Source organism: Gambusia affinis, linkage group LG07 (genome assembly GCF_019740435.1).
Source record: "Gambusia affinis linkage group LG07, SWU_Gaff_1.0, whole genome shotgun sequence".
Classification (NCBI taxonomy): domain Eukaryota; kingdom Metazoa; phylum Chordata; class Actinopteri; order Cyprinodontiformes; family Poeciliidae; genus Gambusia; species Gambusia affinis.
The window spans coordinates 24,383,591-24,398,562 of record NC_057874.1 but is presented as its reverse complement, the minus strand read 5'-3'; the positions used below and the strand labels follow the sequence as shown (position 1 = coordinate 24,398,562).

General features: G+C 36.7%; 1 protein-coding gene across 2 annotated transcripts in view; it reads right to left on the bottom strand.

The window, feature by feature from the left end:
• Window positions 1-205: 205 nt before the first annotated feature.
• The window catches only part of igsf21a (immunoglobin superfamily, member 21a), a 181,802-nt gene continuing 167,035 nt past the window's right edge, over window positions 206-14,972 (bottom strand). For both annotated transcript variants that reach the window (XM_044121503.1, XM_044121504.1), the window contains 3 exons: window positions 13,107-13,299; window positions 9,040-9,078; window positions 206-3,311 (listed from right to left, as the gene is read on the bottom strand). In XM_044121503.1, the coding sequence (XP_043977438.1) occupies window positions 3,235-3,311; window positions 9,040-9,078; window positions 13,107-13,299 (309 nt within the window). In that variant the 3' untranslated portion in view covers window positions 206-3,234. The remainder of the gene's footprint in view (window positions 3,312-9,039; window positions 9,079-13,106; window positions 13,300-14,972) is intronic.

The following is a 14,972-nucleotide window of genomic DNA, read 5'->3' as shown; positions in this document are numbered from 1 at the left end:
AGCAAATGGTTAATAACCAGGATACATTTGTTTGCATAGCTCTGACAAAGAGCAAAGGTTCTTCCTTGTGCCTGCAAAGTCTGCTAAATTACTATTTCTGGAAATAAGCCCAAAGAAAGAAAGGTAGGCCACAAAAAAGATAAATGGCAATACAAAAACAGAGCGGTCAGGTGGCCATGAGAAACACAATCAGAAGATTTTCCATTGTGAAAACTGACAGTACCATTTATTTCCACTGGATGTAAACATGTATTTCTGTCATACGTGAAGCATGCTACTCAGCACTGTGAGGCTGTCATTATTGTTGCTGATAACATACTAGAGCAAGCCTACAATCAGGAACAAAACAGTTTTTTATTTCACCAGCCCTTTGTGAAGCATTATAAAGATACGTTACGCGGGACTCTTTCAGAGGGTGTGTCAGGTGTCCTGTCAGCTGCTAGGGTGCTGTAGTCATCTGATAGTCAAGCCTGATGACAAAAAAAGAAACTGGATTCTGCAAGCATGGTTGACTTCTGAATAATTCACAAATAGGCCATGAAGGCAGCTTCTTATCCTCACTATTGCTCCCAGTAGAAAAACAAGAATGTGATTGAAATCTATAGGCTTTTTGTGTTGAGACACTTGCACTTCTTATTTTCACCATCTGTTTTGGTTGATAAGTTTATGACAACATGAGGAAAGAAAGCATGAGATGCATTTTAATTGGTGCTTAAAGATTTTTCCTGCAGTTTTTACACAGGTCAGTATCACTTGGAAGCAGTACCAAGGCCTAGTTAGCAGTTAAACTGAATGTTGTTTTGCCATGGCTTTACTGACAAACCAGTTTGATAAAAACAAATAATGACAAAACCCAATAGCTTAAAGTTTACACAGTTTCCATCTGTCGCTGACTACACCAGTAAATAGTGGCTAGGTGATTAAATAGAGCATCCTTCTTTCTATTAGGCAGAAAAGATAATAAAGTCATACATTTAAAAATGTCTGCTCAGTTTAGGTTTATCTACACTAGATACAACAGACATTTCAAACAATGAAAAATTGTGATTGACCACATTAATCATTTTAAAAGAATGCACTTTTAAAATGATTCAACATGACCAAGTAAGATCAAGATGATTTGCATATTCTAATGCATTTAGAATTTGAGCCACTTCTCCTTCTTTGACAAAAAGTGAGTCATAAATGCAAAGAAAAATGCAGAAAATTGTATACTGAACATAATTACAAACCAATAATAGTTTACAGTGGATGTACCAGGATCCATTATGAACTCGTTACTAATAAACAAGAAAACTAATCAAAGCTCTAAAGGGGCAGCATTTTGTATTTTCCACATTTTATTGCATGAACCAAAATTACCTGCAGTATTTATTTAAAAAATTGCTGTTTACATGAAAAAATAACTTCAAAGGAATTTGACGTCTTGATATTTGGCCTCTGTGTCTGAAGCCCCTGATCTTTCTGACACTCCACCTTCAGTAAGTCTTCACAACAATTTTCCTTCACTGCACCACTTGCAACTGTCCTGAAGAGAGTTAGACAGATAAGCTCAGCAGACTCACCACCAGGTGTTTGCTAATTGCTGCTGCTAGTCTGGTGGAACTCTGTGGGCAAGGCATGGGGGAGGGGTGATCTCTGAGGCGGAAGTTTGGCTGGACATTTCAGCTCCACGGAGGAGTCGTGTAGAAATAGGCGGTGCTTTGTCTGAGCAAGCATCCCTGAATGGCCAACACAGGAGATTCAAATATCATCAATTTCATAGAATACCCCAATTTGAAACTGCCTGTGACCTGTGCTACATAGCTCTAAAAATATGGAAAATTATTTCCATAGACTTTTTTCCTATGAAAGTAAAAATTAAAACAATGCATTTGCATGGTCTAATTTTGTAGGATTAACAGGACATCAGCAATTTCTGTAACCTTTCAAGTACAGAATGCCACATGTGTATCAGAAAAATGTCAAACACTTGCTCAATTGTAAGTAAAGCCAAGGCTTGTGAGTTTTATCATCTCTCCATTTTAATACAGGTGAAATGAAACAAATGCAACAACCCTGTTTACACAAGCTGCCTCTTGTGAGCTCCTCCTTGGAATGGCGGCTAAAATGATCCTACTTGTACTGGTAATGTCTGGGGAAGAGTTACGCATTTTACACAATGTAGGTCACAAGTAAATAGCTGGGTTACAGGCTAGTGACAAAGAGCTGCGGTGCTGTCAGTTGCAACACATGAAAAGGAAAAAGAATCTTCAAAAGTCACATGCACCACAACCCCAAAACAGCAGACAAAGGTTTTTTTTTTGTTTGGTTTTTTCTCTGTCCTTTGAAGAACAGCCAAATTCTTATAAAACGCCTAAGTGACAAACAGAAATAATGTTCATTCCGTCCTCTCAATCAAGAATTATATCTGAAAGTTGAATGAAGTACAAACAAAGGTGGAGAAGCATAAACTCCAACAATCTCCGCACCCATTCCTCACCGTGACCCATATAACTTCTTTAATTATTTTTCAGTATTTACACTGTAGTACACAAAATACACTCAAAAAAGAGATTTCTCCAGTTTTCTCAATGCATTTAAATCTTCATGTACATTCCAAGCCATCAGAAAAAAAAGTACATATATATAGATCTATATATATATAGATCTATATGTATATATATAGAGAGAAATGAAAGTTCCCTCAGAGCATCTGGAGGTCTGTTCTCCCATCATATTTCAGCTTGTTGCTAATCTGGTCCATTCCAGGACATGTAACAGATGGGAGTGGTTGATAGGATGGTGCAGTCAAAGCCAGTTCCATTTGTCCACATTTCACAAAACACCAATAATATTGTGACTCATGAAAATAAAATCAAATGCTTCTTTTCTTCTGTTTTAAATCATCTGATTTTTTTTTTTTTATCAACAGGCAGACTTGGGACAAGGAACAAAAAAAGTAATAGGATGGAACTATATAGGAGGTGGTAACTGTGAAGTTCATCACGTTGTTCTTTTCATATTATCTTGAATATAATTTTGTTATAAAACAAAGTACCATAACGTGGTGGCACTGTTTCTTGTTTGACAGATGACAAGAGGGTTTGTTGTTGACTGGAGTAGGCTTGCAGGATTGTGGAAGGTCTTTGAACTGTATGTATGCTTTTTCTGTGTGCATATTCAGATGTTGTGTTTTGTATGGGCAAAATGTGTGTCTATATTTGTGAGGGAGAGTGTCTTGAAGAAGCCGTTTCACGTCAGTCCCACTGTAACTGTGAGAACAAGTGCAAGCCACGTCAGTCCACGCTTTTCTGTGCGAGTGGCTTCATCTGCAAAAAAAACAAAAAAACAAAAACAAAACATATTTCAGACATTGATTTCCTCTTGATTTATGTTCATGACATTCAATTGCAACAAGTTAATTTTTTTGTGGATAAAGCACCATCAGAATTTCCAACCAAACTAGAGATAAGGAGTGAATTCTGTGTCCCATGACCATTGATATGAAATGTGCTTCTCAACCACAGTACAAAAGTTAAAGGCTTTGTAAAGTTTCTTATGGAAGCTGGTAAGATAATGTAATTTCAGACATCCTAGAACTCTATAGTTTTTTGTAGGAGTCTCCATAATTTTCCCCTTGACTATTTAGTTAAACTCTGAAAAGCATTTCTTGAATAATTTTTTTTCCTATAATATTATGATCTGCCACATTCCTCTTAATAATTATCAGAAGCCAGAGTAGCTCAGCACTTTATTAAGTGCATGTCCATTAATCGACTGCTGTGGAGTATGCAGCAGCAGCAGCAGCAAAGAGCAGCAAATTCAAGCCATTTTAAAAGTGATGTCTATACTTTTCATGTTAAAATGACAGCTTATTATATCCTGATATTGCTGACACACTTACAGTATTTGCATTTCCTCTTAAAATTTTTCCCATCAACACTTTTCAGCCCTGTTGTTTAATGATACAATTTTTTGAGAAAAATGTATTTTAGATCTTAGAAAACACAGTAATTTTAATCAGAGCTTCAGATATAAGGTGAAGACTAAATACTAAAAATACACCTTTAGTAGTAGACAAATATGCTTTGGCTTGTGACCTCATCAGTTAGTACAAAACAGTTTGTGGTTAAATGAAAAAGCACAATATAGAAAATAAAATAAACCAATCACACATTCACACACAAACAGCTTTAGCTTTCAGGATGCTAAAATCCCCCTACCTGCAACGTAATTTTAAATGTAGGTCTTGCACAAAATTGTCAAAAATGTAAAATCATTAAAGATCATTGTGATTTTCATAACAAAAGTCTGTAGAAGCCAAAGTTTACAGAAAACCCAAGAAGTATTAGTGAGAGAGAGGCTTCCCTGCCTGGGAAAAGAGAACCTGTGACACACCGAGGACCATAAGGAACAAATTCTTTCTTAAGTTACGTTATGTGAAACCCTTAAGGTTTGTGGGTTTGAAGAAAAGTAATAGTGGAAGGTTAACAGTAACAGGACCCCCAAATTTTGGCAACTAAAAAAAAACAACAATCTCAAACTGAAAATGTTTATATGTATGGGATCCAGTGATATATATGTGAATATTAAATGTGAACACTTTTACAAGACACTATTGTAAGTTTTGCCCGTTTTCTCTGCCAAGCAACAATCTAATGAATCTAATAAATCTAATGTTATGATGGTGGAGGTTCCTTTTTTCACATGTCCAAACTGTTTAAAACTGACCCAGGCACAATAATGGTTATCTTATGAGAAAAATCGATACAGCCATCAGTATCCATCCATGTACCTTGAGAACAGTAATGCTGTATTTTAACAATGGTCTTTTGTAAAAGGGCAATACAACTGTAAACATGTTTTTTTTTGTCCCAGGGATGTAGACATTTCTGGTTAACATATCTTAAAATTGCACTCTCAGAGAAAACAGATGGTTCATTTGGCAGTCTTCTAATGGTATGGGATTTAACACTTAAAATGTCTACAAAAAAACACTCTTCATTAGTGATTGATTATACTGAAACACGTAAAGTTTGTTTATATTTAAAAAAATTAAACAAACAATTCTGCTCCTTAAAACATAGAGACACCAGTTAACAAACTGCTATGATTTATTTTTATATCATATATATTATATACATCTGGAGAATAAAACTGATGAATAATTTTGATTGCATCCATTTACAAAATTTATGGTTGTCATTCTCTGTAAGAGACAGCAATACAACCACTTTTGAGAGCAAATAACTTTTATATAGAAAATGTCTTCTGAAGTGTCAATATTGCCTCATATAATAGTTGTAGCAGCATCAAACTTAATCCAATTTACTTCATATCATATCTTGCTATGTGGAAAGGATGATATTTTTTACCCAGATTTTATTTAGTTTGTTTTGTTGATTTAAATCTGCATGATTGGCAAGGACCTTTCATATTCCCTAAAGGATATCCTGCTTTGAAATTAAAGTTACTACAGGAGAAAGATTGTTGCTGACTGTAGGTGTGTCTTTGTTGACATAAACTGTTTATTCAGATTGTGAAAGTCTATGGCTAAAGAACATTCACATGCACACTGAAGAGCTGGTGACTTAAGGGTGTGGCTGCACCTCATATGATCTGGTGCCTGTTAGATCTGCTAGTGAATATGGATTAGTGTCTGAGCAATGTGTTAAAATATTTTTTCTTTTAAGTGTAGACATAAAAAGTTGGATTATCTTTGTAATTATGATTGAAGCAAAAAAAAAAATTCAAAGTTCTAGCATCAGAGTGCACTCTTTTTTTTATTCAAGTCATGAAACATTCAACAACAACTGGATTGCTGTAACGAGTACACTCTCTCATTAGGTAATGGGCTCATTCAAGCATGGGATCATCATCTGAGGTGCCCTTCCAGACTACAGTCATGGGGGGAAGTCACCCAGCCATTTGTTTTTCCTCATATGTTTGGCTCAGATCTTTCAGCATTTCTGCCAAATTGATTTTTCTCAGACCAGTGGGACAGATGTCTGCAGGAAGATTTGAGCGATTGCTTTATATGCATGACCTAAAATGCTAAAAGCAATATTTTCCTTTCTCTATGCTAAATAAAAACAATCCAGAGGAAGCTTATTATTTCTAACAGTGGCAAGGACCTGTACACTGGTAACCCCAGCACTCTGTTTCCTATTCCTAAACTGTTCCAAAACGGGATATGAATTTGAATTTTGCATACCACTGCTCTAAATGCAGATCACATGATGACAGCCTCCTGCTTGCAATGTGGCTTCTTTTTTTGACTGAGTAAAAGCAACGTTTCTCTCCTGAGAGTTTGTTAGAAAATTAGGTCTTTTACATTTACACATCTGTCTCGGGCGTGACAACCTTACACATTTGGCACTCCAGCTAGACAGAGCTGATACAGTAATATTTGACAGAGAAAAGGTCTTCATTTCCCTCATCTGATAAGTGCAGTTCATTGCCAAAGAACGCAGTGTGATAAGCTGCATCACAGGGAGAAATACTGACAAAGATTAACAAACGTGGCCCGCAATACAAATAGCTGGTAAATGGTTTATGTAACCTTCACCAACTCATTGCTGGTGGTTCTTCCCATCAACCTGACAAAGATTGGGATATTCAGCCTTAATGCTCCGGCTTGTGTACTGTAAACTCTTGGCGTCATGTTGTACATCAATTTGACCTGCATGCAAAACACCAGTGTATGTCCATTCTGACCTAATTCTGTCCTTGCTCTGACACACCTGTTCCTGTGGTTTCCATGGCATTTGCATTCTCAAATTTGCATGCCACAGATATGGCTTGTAGAGAAAAAGCAAAATGAAGATTAACTTGGAGCAACAGAGTTGGTGTGGGAAGCTCAAAAAAATAAACAAGGTGATGTTTCTGAAATTGAAGAATGAGGTTGATTAAAAAGCCCTTATTTTAAGAAACTGTTTCCTGACTACTGCAGATCAGCCCAAAGACAGTCCTGATTCCCGTGTGATTGGAATGCTTTTCCTGCTGCAGACTGGGACAAAGTTGGGCATTACATGCATGCACTGGAGCTTACCGGTATACTGAAATAATTATGGCATACAATCAATTTTTCAGTCCATTAACAGCTCATTACATAAAAAACAAAAGAAATAAAACAAAACAAAAATTGCTTAATATTTTATTAATGCTTTGTTGCTTGTAAATTGCCAGAAGTCATGACTTCTATTTAACAGATTCTGTTTAACAAAAAAGAACAAACAACATATTTAACATTAATTAACAACTGTATTTTCATGTGGATTCATAAATGCATGTCCATGACCTTCTTTGTATTAATACATTTCTCATAATTATCATGAAGAATTGATTCATGAGCAGATGATAAGGTGGTTGGACGCCACTGTACATGAAGTAGTGAAACCAAAGTTCAACAATTCTATTATAAAACAAAAATCACACCCTTGTTTTCTATTTGCTCATGATTTTACAAAGTTTTAGAATAACTGTTTAATTAGGTTGACAATTCTAAATATGCTTGCTAACATGTTTGCAGTATATTGATAACAAAGTTCTTCTTGTCCTAGTCTGACATGTGATATAAGAGAAATGTGTAATTATATCCGAATGAAAATTTTGCATATTTGACCATATTTCCATAAATCCAAGGTTAGTGGTGTAAATGAATCTAACAGTATTTTTAAAAAAACAATATTACATTGATACAGTTGCTTCAGTAAAAATTGAAAAATTTTCTTGTTACTGACACTACAGGCAAATTGCTTTTCCCCTCAAAAAGGAATTAAAATTTTGATTTTCATACAGGCTGCAGTGGCTCACAATCCATGGCATGCTTAATAGTCTGATAAAATTTGCCTAGATTGTCTTTTTGGGCAAGACTACCATTGTGTGAGCAAGCTCCTTGCAGTGAAACTGAGTGTGACCTGCTAGCCACACAGTTGACTTGTAAAATAGACCCATTGTGATTCATTTCAGTGTTTCACATTTGACATGATGAAAAAAAATCATTCAAAACTCATTTCAGTCTCTAATTTGCCTTGCAACACCTTTTGAAAATTTGCATGTCTACCTGGATATCTTGCTTTCGTAGCAGCTGAGGGCGCCCAGAATCTATAGCTGCCTAACTACTGTCGACTGCACAGTTATTTCACAAATAAATGAATGTAAATTACATGCTTTCTGACTGAAGACAGAAATCTAGCCTTGAGTGGGTTTTACAGTGTAGCTGAGATGTGGGTGGAAATGAGCTTTACTAATCTAGATGAGCCATTAAAGAGTCTTTTGTTAAAGTTCACTCAGTTTTTCTTACTACTGTATCACAGCTCTGATTGCTATCTCTATAGGGTCGCACTCTAATTTCCGTTTTGGTGAGTTGTGAACCACTTCATGCTTCAGAGGCCCATCTGTTAAGGCTCAAAACTCTGGTTACTTTGCCAAAGCTGAATGTTTTTCCACACTAAAGCATGATCTACACTCCTCTTAAGGTCTGAGTGAGTGAAAATCTGCATCAAATCAGAGACTCTGAGCTAAGAGGAGAAGCAGAAAAATAACACTGATGGAAGGGAACAAAGAGTAAGAGAGAAAAAGTGAGATTTTGACAATGGGGAATGAACCAAAAAATGGTTAAAGCAGCAAAATATATTGTAGAATGAAACTAGGAGAACAAAAGTGAGCACATTTTAGAGTGGAAAAGGAAAGACAGAAAGATTGCAGTGTGAGGCGGAGAGGGAAAGACAGCAAAATTAGAGGGATGGAGAGGCTGTTGTCACATCGCTGTGGCTTCTCCTCAGAATCCTTCACTTTACATATGATAATCTCAGAAGCCAGAAACGAGCCCCCCGCTGCACAAATGAAACACAGATAATCTTGCACTTTTTCAACAGTGATGTGCATGGCTAGTCACTGAAGTGGTATTTTAGCCTCTTGTGAACACCGTCAGCTTAATTCTATCTGAACTGCTCACAAAGACTTTACACATGGCAAATTATTTCATACATTGCTGTACTCCATACATTAACACCACATGCTTAAGTTTGTTATCTTAAGAGCTGAAATACTTACTGTTCGGATTCTGCGTGTTTTTCAACATGCTCGGATTTTCTGTTGGGGAAAAAAAAAGAGACAATGAAATGCTGCAGTTGCTATAGAGATGGTGAGTGCTTTAGTGAAAAGAAGAATGAAATTATTATTAGAAAAAAATATGTAATTAAGAAAGAAAGAAGGAAAAAAATATTCCCTGACAAAGCTCGCATTTCTCTAATGGAGCTGAATTCCAAAGTTATCGAAGTGCACACTAAATGGCACATCCCTGATAAGAAAGACCCAAGCTAGTTAATGGACCTGGGAACACAAAGCACTGCAACAGAACAACCAGAACACTTTTTTAAGAAGCAGTAAGAGCAGTGAACAGCAGCTAAGGGCCAGCAGGTATGGGTAAGAGATTTGGAGCCTCTACATTTAATAGATTGCATCAATGTCTAACCTGCACAAAACACTCTGACAATGTATTCTCAATGTTCTCACAGGGATAAAGTAATTGCAAAGGAGGCAGCGGGAGGGTTTGCAGAGTGCTAGTAACCACTCTTTAATTCCCTTCTGTGAGTTATTTTTGGATGTTTAACTTTGCATATAAGTAGATGGAAGGTACATTTAAAGCACAATGTGAAACTACTCTGGTCTCACTGGAGCCACACAAACACAAAATGAATGTGTCCACTCTCATTGTGCACCCATGTGCTTACCACACCCAGCAAATTTGCTTAAGTATACATATCTGTGTGTGCCTCTTCATCTAAGTACAGTTTATATCTTTTGTTTGGCGCTGCCAGACTATATTTGTCTGGCTCATTTTACAGTTATGTAAGATCACATTACGACTCAAAGTGGTAAAAGACTTAATATGTTAATTCAGCTTGCAGATAGGAAGCCAATTATCAAGCTGTCAATATATATATTTTTTTATTTTTATTGCATATTTTGAAGACATGGCAAAGAAAACAAATTCCCAAAACATCTCTTCAATCCCCAGGGGAGAGAGGGATGTCTAATTTTAAGACCTCGGGGGTTGTGCCAAGGTCACTTAATCACCATTTACTTCCCCTAAGCATGAGTGGAAGCAATCTACAAGGAGAAGACAGACAGATGGGCCATACTATGCATGTAGCCAATGACACTGGATGATGCATCAGGGTGTTAAATAGACTTTAGTGCTCTTCCTAGCAAAATGCCTCCTTAAAGTGGCTCTTTACCTTTTAAAGTGTGTGCCTATTAGACTTGCTCAGTAATTTCTGAATTTGCAAGATACTTCAAATTTTGTTCAAATAAGTGTTTTACAAAGATACTCTAAAAGAATGAAAATGGATGCACTCTGTTATCCAATAAGTATTGAAACATTGAAAAGTTAATTTATTTCAGTAATTTAATTCAAAAAGTGAATCTATACATTCTTGTCCTAGATTTGGCAAAAGACAAGAATGTATTACATGTTTTAATGATTATGAGTAAGACTGAATGAAAGCCCTGATAATTTTTTAATAAATAAAACCAATAAAATTTATTTTAATTTTGAAAGGATAACTTGTTGAGAAGTATTTCTATCTACTATAGGGCTACCATCCATCCATCCATCCATCCATTTTCTATTCACCCTTCATCCCTAACGGGGTCGGGAGGGTTGCTGCTGCCTATCTCCAGCTACGTTCCAAACGAGAGGCGGGGTCACCCTGGACAGGTCGCCAGTCTGTCGCAGGGCAACACAGAGACGTACATTACAAACAACCATGCACACACACACACACACTCACACCTAGGGAGATTTTAGAGAAACCAATTAACCTGACAGTCATGTTTTTGGACTGTGGGAGGAAGCTGGAGAACCCAGAGAGAACCCACGCATGCACAGGGGGAACATGCAAATTCCACGCAGAAAGACCCCGGGCCGGGAATCGAACCCAGGACCTTCTTGCTGCAAGGCAACAGCTCTACCAACTGCGCTACTGTACAGCCATACTATAGGGCTACATCTGAATTAATTATTACATCATGCAGGGTGGCATATCTGTGTCACAGATCAGTCTGTGACTCTACTGAGGTGTTTTTAGGGAGCCCACACTGAAGGTTCAGCAGCTTGGGAGCTGTCCCTCTGAACCTCTTGAGATGATTTCCAAATGAAATACAACATTTACTTTCAACTAAAAAGATTACTTTTGACCACAGAGCAACATTCCACTCTTTTTTCCTCTTCCTTTTTTGTCCAAGTCAGGCACTTCCAAAATTGCTTAGGAGTGACTTAAGATTTACGACAGTAGTGGCCCTTGTTCTAGATATGTGTAGTAGCTGCTGAGGCACAGACTCAGTAATTCCTACCTTGTCAATCTGTCCCAACCTGTTGATCATGCCTTGCTTTGTAATGCTCTCCAGTCTGTTGCTAAGACTGTTGCTCATGCACCATTTACTGCTTGGACACAGCAGGTTGTGAGCAGCCTGTCTTTTTGTGGCGTGCTCTCTGTATGGAGGATATCAATGACTTTTAGCAGGATAACCATTAACAGTCAACATTATTTCTCATAATTATGTGTGATAACCTGGTAATGACAGCTATGTTATAATAAATCTGTTTTTATCTGTCTTATGAGATACTGCTCATAAAACTGAAGATAGTTTTTGTCTTTTTTTGTAATATGTAAACCACCATCATCAAAATTCTCAAATATTGGCACCTACATTTGGAATTGTGAATCCATACATTTAATGAGATTATATATATATATATATATTATGTGGAAAATAAAAAAAATTATATCATAGTTTCATTGAGCATAACAAAACATCTGTGAAACCATAAAATAAATATTTACCTAGTTGATGTGTAAACCTTGATAGCTTTATTAATTTTAGCTTTCCAAGCCCTCTATCATGCGACAGCTTGGGATGGCTCTATTCAAAGTGATAGTGCTGTAACTGAGCTGCAGTTACATGAGAAATGCAAGAGCAGCTGATACCGTGGGAGTGTTGAAGGATATCAATGCTACAACCAGTAATAACTCAAGGAGAAAATGCTAAGTTTTATTATTAAACCAATAATGGACTTTAAAATATTTTGTCTATGAAGCCATGAGGGAAGATGGAAGGTCCTTTACATTCAAAATAGCTCAAAAATATTTTTTAAATTGCTGGCGAATGCCAAATGTCCCGTGCCTTAACACTTAAAGCTCTGGTTTTTATATCACAGTGCAGCAATTTAAATCAACCACAATCAAGATGATCGTGACTAATCGGGTGACTTTTAAGGAGAAGTGTGTTATGTTTCAACATAACACCAATGTGTCAAAGTAACACTAGTGTGACATCAAGTAATAGAACATATCTGATTGAAATTCTGTGTGGGAAAGGGCACAAAACAGCAAAGCCTGCTCTCCAAGAGTATCCAGAGCAAACATTACCCAAGAAGAAAGAACTCCCATGTTAGCACAAGTACATCAAATACATCTATTGATCTTAATCAATACACAAACTTAACCTTGGCGTTGAAGAAAGTGTTTTTGTACCACTATCAGCAACAAATGTTCTTTGAATTTCATCACAAGCATTTGATGCCAAGGTTGTTTTTTGGCATTGGAGAAAGTACAGATCTAGGCATGTCAGTAGTGACAATGAGAAAATCCTTTGGAGAATAGCTATTTTAACTCAGTGCTCCCTAGAACATGTCTGTATGTTTGATCCATTTTAAAGGACAATCTCTTATTAATCACACACTTAGTCGCATCAATGATTTATATTTTAATGTGGTCACATGGATCTCAAATTAATTAAGTATTTATCAAAATTACTGTACATAAAGAAAAAATGAAATAGGAAAATTATAAACTTTTGTATCATTTAACTGTATATTTGTATACAGATCATTCTTGTGAATGCAAATCAAAGAAATGTTTATACTTTATTATCTTAAATAGCCCCCTGTCAGCCTACTTTTATATAAGGGACACTAGAGCCCACAAAAGAGCCCTTGGAGGGGAGGGAAAAATGGCTCTAAAGAATGGAATGGAATTACAATTATAATTTAACCACTAGTGCAGCAAATCCTTCTAACTACGGCTGAATTATGTTGCAAACATAAATTTACTTACCAAAAACTATGAGACGAGTGTGTGTGTCTGTAGAACCCAAAGGATTCTGGGCAGTACAGCGATACATAGAGCCATTGAGCTCTGCCGGCACTCTCTCCAGAATCAGCTCTTTCCCCTCACGCTCTGCACTGCCATCCAGTAGGCGGCCTCCCACCCGTGTCCAGGTGTAGAGTGGCTCAGGAAATACTTCATTCTATCAACACCCATTGGGGGATTGAGACAGAAAAGAGAAGAAAGAAGACAAGGAAAGTTTAAGGCAGCTCAGACAGAGACTGTGGGTCTCATCCAGGGGAATAAAGGCAAAGCGCATATGAATTATACAGGTTCCAATTTTCCTCTAATGCCATGGCAAGTTAACAACATGCATTAATAATCAACACTTAACTTTACAACAGCTTTTTGCAGATCCTCTTTGTGCTACAGTTGACCATTTTACAAAGTTAGCAGGAGCAGATTTTTTTTTAACTTGACTTAACTTACTGCAGAGATATTTAAACCCACAGTGTATTTACCTTTCTGTCACAATACAACAGCCCAGCATATATTTACATAAGGTATTTGTGGATTCTGTGTTGCTGTGTTCATCATTAGCGTGCATCAATGGTTCAAATCATAAGAAAGTCAAATATATATTGTATATAAGATTTCAAATAAACTTCTGCACATGTCTACAAAGAAAACTTAATTCACCCATCCACATTAGCAGGTGGTATGGGCTACACCCATGCAATCTACTTTGCAAAGCTCTGACTCTTTTTTTTTGAAGTTCGAGTTAATGTTAACATTGTCACAACCTGCTGGCCTATTCCAGGGATTACAGAATTTCAGATATAAAGTTAGCCATTTTATTTATTTTCAAAAATGCTGAAAAATAGCTTACGACGTACATCACCAAGAAGCTGGTAAAGAAGACCTTTGTCTTATCTGAAAGGCAGAAGCCAAACTTATCAGTCTTGGCACGTAGCTCTATCTACTTGTGAAATTCTAAAACCCACATCGAGTGAAGGATAAGGGAAATATTCTTCTTGATCAGCCTGCATCCGTTAATGCCAGGCTGCTGAAGGTCTTGACTAGCTTCGCTTCATGGCCGAGCCTGTTTGTTATAACCAATCTTAACTCTGCTCAAAGAGATGCTTTAAAAGAATCCCAAGGTCACTGAGCAAACACAAACACATGTATAAACATGTGCAGCCAATAGCTCAGTGCTCTAAACCAACAACAATATAGAATATTAATTTGTTCTCATAAAAAAAAAGGAATATAAATCAAACATGACATCTGACTTGTGATTACTGAGCAGTGTCTGGGAAGTCACAGAGGAGATTTGTGCTGAGGGTCATTGGTGTGTTCTATTTAAGGATTAGTCCTATTTTCTCCACCTGACTGGGTTTGGGTGCCTGATTTTGGTGTGACATTACTGTCAAACAGACCATCACTATCCCCAGGCTAGACTCACCAGGGGCAAATAGCTCTATTTAGCAGGCTATGATAGAGGGACAAAGTCAATTTAAGATTGTGCAGGAGTAACAAACATATCATGGAGACTTGTATTGGTGTTTTGTTGGTGATCCTTAAACACATTAAACAGGTCATAGTAACTCATATATTATTACATATGGCTTTATAGAGGGCAAATCACAATACACAATGAATAAAGTCATTTAATGACATATCAGTATTTGGTTTATGGAAAGAAAAATGAGGTTCACAACTTTATCATCATCATCTTTTTTTATTCACACATAATGGGAATTAGAGCTGGGTATTGTTAAGATCCTCACAATTCAATTAAATGTTGATTATTTGGGTTACAGTTCAATTAAATCCTGCTTCAAATACTTCAATTTTAAATTAATAACACACACC